General features: G+C 36.9%; 1 protein-coding gene across 1 annotated transcript in view; it reads left to right on the plus strand.

Moving 5' to 3' along the window:
• BAZ1A (bromodomain adjacent to zinc finger domain 1A) overlaps positions 1-6792 on the plus strand; it is a 105982-nt gene that overhangs the window by 42348 nt on the left and 56842 nt on the right. The window contains exons 6-7 of the mRNA XM_015561312.1: positions 3427-3528; positions 4953-5040. Coding sequence (XP_015416798.1) covers positions 3427-3528; positions 4953-5040 — 190 coding nt within the window. The remainder of the gene's footprint in view (positions 1-3426; positions 3529-4952; positions 5041-6792) is intronic.

Below are 6792 nucleotides of genomic sequence, written 5' to 3' on the forward strand. Positions count from 1 at the left end.
ACATTCCACTTTTGTTTACTTGGGAAAATTCATTCTGTACTTTATTAGACTTACTCACTTTGTGATACATGTGGTAAAGAAATTCTGTAACTTCCTGAAATGCATTCATTTGGCAGCCTTATTCTGCTGAGTGATCTTAGAGAAAAAGCACACAGACACATCTAGATTAGCACTCCCTGCAGGTAAATTTAAAATCTCTGCTGAGTCCTCAACTGATTAAGTGTCTAAGTGTTTTAGCTCATTTCCTTCCTGTTCTCTACAACTACCTAATTCTTCACTGCTCCATTCTGTTCCCGCTCTACCTTTTAGGAATCTCAGACGTAAAAACGCTTTCTTCAGCCTTTCTTATCTTTTTCTTCCCTCTTTTCAATGAATAGTACCATAATCAAATAAGAAACTGGAGGCCACTCTTAAATACTTCCTTTAACTCCTTTGCTCCTGAAAATACTAGTGACAGGTTCTATACCTCAAAACCTTGTAATTCAAGTTCTTGTTTTGTCTGACTCGAACTATTGTATCCATAGCTAGAATTTGAGCATTTACTGTGTCCTGGCACTGTGCAAAGTGCTTGATTTGCATGTTTGTCGGTTCTGAAGAGTATTGTTATTTTTACTTAACAAGAATCTGAGCCTTAGAAAGGTTAATTGGCTTTGCACAAGGTCATCTAACTAATACATTGCCTGAAAGAAAAAAACGATTTTGGGATGAGTGAGTGAAACATGATATGGTCCTATATAAGTCTTTTGATACATCTCATTTTTTTCTTGAGTTGCTGTTAAGCAGAAAAAGAAATTAATAGATTAGTTGTCTGTGTGTCTTATTGAATACATAGTTTGGCATGCAACATTAGTGGATATTGTGGTAGTTAATGTATGCTCTGAAAGTAGCAACTCTGAAAGTAGTTCATGTGATTTTTTTTTTTTTGAGTATAGCAAAGATTGTAACCCTTAGATTTAGTTATATATTAGATAAGTCTTGAACAGTTAAATACAGATTTTGTATGTAAAAGATATTTTTTAAATTGATGTTTAAATATGGTAAGCATTTGTTTATCTATTTTTTCTTTTTAAAATAATTTATTTAAGATTATTTTATAGTAACTTTTAATATATTCTTCTAATTTTTTTACGTGTTTTGAGATGAGGAATGTCTAGCTTCTTAGGTTCGGCACTCTCTTATTCGGTGCATTAATGTCCTTTCCCTTCTTTTTAGATTTGAATAAGAGCTACTACATATTTTGTGGCTAATTTCTTACCTTGAGTACAAAGCAAATTAATTCAGAATCCCAATTAGTAAGTGAATATTTTGCCTGTTATATGTAGCATTTAGAGGAATATTTCTATTGGTCAATCTCACTTGTGCCACTTATAACAAGCTCATTACAAAGTGTAACTGGATTTAGCCATAGGAATAAACACTTGATATAGGAAAAATGAGTAAGCTGGTCTATTATTTAGTCATAGATATTTTTAACCAGTTTGTGATTCTCAAAGAATCTGAGCTTTCATTATACATCAACATCATAAAATGCCAGGTTGTTTATAGATTGTTACTGCTATATCCTGAGATATCAGGAAGGGTGAAACATAGACATCTGTGGACCTTTACTCTGTTGAACTATTTCTTTTTGTTGTTGTTAAGCCTCACCCAAGGATATTTTTCCATTGATTTTTAGAGAGAGTGGAAGGGAGGGAGGAAGAGAGAAAAAAGAAGAGAAAGAAACATCAGTGTGAGAGAGACACATTGATTGGTTGCCTCCCACACATGCCCAGATGGGGCCTGGAGTCGAACCTGCAGCCCAGGTACTCGCCCTTGACCAGAATCGAACTGAAATCCTTTGGTTCTTGGGCTGATGCCTGACCACTGAGCATCACCAGCCAGAGCATCTGTTGAGTTATTTCTATTAATTCCCTAACTTAAGTGATTTACTTCTTGGTTGTTCCCTCCAAACAAAATGTAATTTGGATTTTCTTATGTTTTAGTAGGTGGCATTTTCCATGAGTTAAACTATGTAACAGCACCCACATATGTTGTCTTATTTATTTCTCAGACCCATTCTATAAGGGTAGGTAGTCATATTCTTATATCATTGAGGAGAAATAGAAGTTGAGTTAAAAAGTATCACATAGTTCATAATACCTGCAAGATATACTAAAGCAGGATATTGGAAATAAGCCTAGGTGCTCAAAATGATCACCAGCATTTTGTGGGAGAAAGGGTGAGGCAGATGGAGAGAAAGAGAGAGAACATGTATAATATAATCACTTGCCATTTTAACCATTTTAACTGTATAATTTAGTGGCATTAATTACATATTTTCGTATAAGTGGGATCATACAATATTTGTTCTTTTGTGTCTGGCTTATTTCACTTAGTATTATTTTTTTAAAGTACATCCATATTGAGCATGTTGAAACTTATAACTGAATGAATGAATGAATGAATGCACCCTCAAAGGGAAGAAAAGATGAGTTGATGGGAGTGGAGGTTTTAAATGTGTACTTCTTTGCCAATTCTTAAAATAGGATAAACTACATTATCTCTACTTTTGTTCTTGAATTACAAAGCTATGAAGAAGAAAGTTTAAAAGCAAATAAAAGATCTATTTGTTTGTTTATTAATTTAAACTAAACTGGGTACTTTGTGCTAAGTCATCTCTAACTATTTTCTTCACCCAAGGAAAATTTTATCGAATGAGAAATTAGAGTGTCTACCTAACAAAATAGTGCTTTGTACTATTCTGGCTAATAGAATGGTAAGGAATATCAGTAACATTTAAAATTCTAGTTAAAATTAAAATACACAGCCCTGGCCAGTTTTTTCTCAGTGGTTAGAGCATTGGCCCAGGGACCAAAGCATCTCGGGGGTTCCATTCCTGGGCAAGGACATGTACCTCAGTAGCAGGTTCGATCCCTGTCCCTGTCTGGGAGAGTGCAGGAGAGAACCAGTCGATGTATCTCTCTCACATATCTCTTCTTCCCATCATTCCTTTATTCCTCCTTCCCTTCTTCTCTCCCTTTCTCCCTCCCTTCAAGCTCTCTCTGAAGATCAATGGAAAAAATCTTTGGGTGAGGATTAAAATAAAAGAAAATATAAAAATATTTTAGGCCCTAACTGGTTTGGCTCAGTGAATAGAGCGTCGGCCTATGGACTGAAAGGTCCCAGGTTCGATTCCGGTCAAGAGCATGTACCTTGGTTGCGGGCACATCCCCAGTAGGAGGTGTGTAGGAGGCAGCTGATCAATGTTTCTCTCTCGATGTTTCTGACTCTGACCCTCTCCCTTCCTCTCTGTAAAAAATCAATAAAATATATTTTTTAAAAATATTTTAGGTTCTGTTATAGTATGTTCTTAGGAACTAGATTTCTATTTAAAACCTCACCTTTCCAAATAAATTATTAACCAATTTATATCTCTACTCTTTTTAGGAAGAAACAAGATGCAATTGATCCCTTATTATTCAAGTACAAGGTGCAAGCCACTAAAAAAGAATTATTTGAGTGTGCTATTGTTAAAGCCACACAAATCAGGTAAAATTCAGCATCTTTTCTGTGCTGCTTTAAGGTAGTATAATTATGTTAGGTTAAGAAGATTTGATGTAAAACAACTTGGAAGTGTTTGCTTCTTTTTTTTAAATAAATGTACATTTATATGCTCATAGGCTGATAACATGAATCTTAATGGACTCCATGAGCCCTTTATTTAGATTTGTAAATAGTCTTCACATCTAAGAAATTATGACAGATGCTATTTATGAAGTACTTCTCATGAGAGAACTCAATTTTCAAAGCTGAGAAATTTTGAGAAATTTGATGGTGCTTACAAATATGTCAGTCACATTTGTAATAATTTATTCATTAGATACAAGCATCTGATCAGTCCTTTCTCATTTCTTAAGAAAGTTAAATAATAAAAATTGAGTATCTTTAAAAATTCCTCTTGGAGACCTAATTAAAAAAAGAGAGGTAATGAGTGGTTAACAAAAGAATCAGCACTGCACATAGGGAAAATTCCTATTTTTGCCTGCTGAGGTTAGGCTCTTAGTCATCTGAATAAGTTGATATTATCAGTTTACTATCAACTTGCCATATAGGAGTCCATCTTGCATTTTGTTTGATGTAAAATGCTTTTACTTATTTTCTCATCTCTTTTGTCCCATATATACTCGTGTGTTTGAAGAAAAGTGATAATAATATTTTTGGGAGGGCCTTTAACTTAAAAACTTTTTAATAGTTTATTTACTCATAGAAGCTTTTAATGTGGCTTTTTCTTGAAAGGAAGACATTGAATTGAATTAAATCATTATTCTAGAAATTTTCCAGAAATTCTTGTGTGTCATTTTTTTTTGTTTTGTTGTGGTTTTGTTACTGTTGTAGTAACTCTTTTTTAATTTGGGAGCAAGGGAGAATAAAAAATAGTATATTATTAGAATTTTAAAAATTCAAATTCTCTTTAATTCCAATCCCATAATATGTTGGCTGCCATATGAAGTTTAAACACAAAATATTTTAGAATTTGATAAAACCCATGTCCTACTCTATTCACAATATCCATTTGAATGTTGATTTTCCTAGTGTTACTGTTAAAGACTACTGATTTTAATTTTTTAAAGAATTTCAATGGTAATAACTTGTAGGAATGATCATCTAATTTTATAAGATTTGGTTTTCTCTTCGTAGTATATTTTCCTTGCGGTTTATTTCTAAGTGGTTCCTAAGCAATAAATACATATACTATTTTAATGGACTTTTATAATAGATCCAATCAAGTAGATGTTATAACATTCTACTAAGTACTTCTGTATAAAGTTTCTTCCTGCTTCTGCATAAATACTCTTAGAAAATGAAATGTCATTTTCCTAGGCTTGAAATTGAGGTTATGGATTTACAGAGATTATGAAGTTCGGATTGAATTCTTTGATCCTAACACTTTCCTCTCCTTTTTTCCCCGTTAGCCGGAGAAAACACCTATTTTCTCGTGATAAACTAAAGCTTTTTCTAAAGCAACACTGTGAAACACAAGATGGAGTCATTAAAATTAAGGTAATTTGAACAGTGTAATTATTTGTTAGAAAGAAGAAAAAAGGAGAAATGGATAGTGTGATTTTTATATATATAGGCTAAGCAACCATCTGACCAGCCCGTAGATATGACACGCACTGACCACCAGGGGACAGATGCTCAATGCAGGAGTTGCCAAGCTGCAGTGACTTGGCAGCAGCGGTTCTTGGGAGGCACACCAAGAACCAGAGAGGAGGGAGCCCAATTCCTTGCGGTACCATGTGATTCCAGCTTTGGCCATGGGTTGTGTTGTTGCTGGGGCACTGTCGGCCTGAATCTGGTTTATTGTCAAGCTGCGGTGACTGCAGATGCCCTTTGAGCTGCAGCACCACCCCAGGTGCGGCCAGAAGGGGAGAGACCACGGGAGGTTGGCTCCAGGGCATGTCCAGCCTGTCTCGCCCAGTCCCGTCCAGCCGTCCACCTTCTAATTAATTTCCTTTCAGTGTGCACAAATCCATGTACCGGGCCACTGGTAAAGTTATAATATTGCGGAAATGTTCATTTAAAATTGGTTTAAAGTAGCTCTTTTTACCTAGAGCAATTTTTAGTAATTTTCTTTACATACTAGAGGCCCGATGCATGACATTCGTGCACTTGGGCAGGGGTGTGTCCCCTCAGCCCGGCCTGCGCCCTTTAGCAGTTCAGGAGTCCTTGGGGGATATCCAACTGATGGCTTAGGCCTGCTTCCCACTAAGCCAAAATGGACATCCTTGGCACTGCCACGGAGGCGGGATAGGCTCCGCCGCTGCACTCGCCAGCCATCAGCCCGGCTTGTGGCTGAGCAGCGCTCCCCCTGTGGGAGTGCACTGACCACCAAGGGACAGCTCCTGCGTTGAGTGCCTGCCCCCTGGTGGTCAGTGCGTATCATAGTAACTGGTCATTCTACCGTTTGGTCGATTTGCATGTTACCCTTTTATTATATAGGATGACAGGGCCCAGCTCATAATGGACAATTGTTGAAGTATATCATTTGGCACCTCATGGTCACACATCCTTTTTAAAAACTAAGTTTATTCAGACTTTTACTTCTTGGGGTGGAGTGAAAAGTTCTAAACTGCTTACATGTTAGACCGGAAACCTAAAGTTTTCCTGTGTTCTTTCCGTGGATTCTTCTTCCCGAGGACCCACTGCTTTAGTCAGTGGGTTCCTGCTTTAAAAGCTAAGCTGACTCGTGTCCAGGTATATATCCAAGTATCCAAGGATCATGATGTTTTGTTTTGTGCGTGTATTGAGCTAGAATTAACACATAGCACTGCACGCTGCGTGACTTTTTAAAGGAGAGAATGATCCAGTACCTTCTTCCCAGTCCACATACTTGATTTCTTCTTCTTCTAAACAAGTTGGATAGTAATGCTACTAGATACCTATCCATTTTGCCACTAAGGTATTGTGGTCTGTGACCTATCTTCATACCCTTGCCTGTCATTATTCTGATTGTTTTCCCTTGGCTTCTGGCAGTTCATTAGCATCACTTGGCCTCTGTAATTTGGGGATTTTCTCATCTTCATTGCAATCAGTGATCTGAGTTTTGCAATAGTCTTTCCTAGTTGATATCCCTGACCAATAGCCACACTCAATACTTTGATGCTGGTGCCCTCTCACCAGTGCATACATGATAAACTTGGTAAATGTGTGTCTGCCAGGCCTTCCCATGAAGCATAGTCATCCAGCAGGTCTTCTGGTCACACTACTTAGGTCTCTTCCCTCAGCCGCTAAATTATTTCCCCTTCAATC

This window comes from Myotis davidii, unplaced genomic scaffold (genome assembly GCF_000327345.1).
Source record: "Myotis davidii unplaced genomic scaffold, ASM32734v1 scaffold176, whole genome shotgun sequence".
Lineage (NCBI taxonomy): Eukaryota > Metazoa > Chordata > Mammalia > Chiroptera > Vespertilionidae > Myotis > Myotis davidii.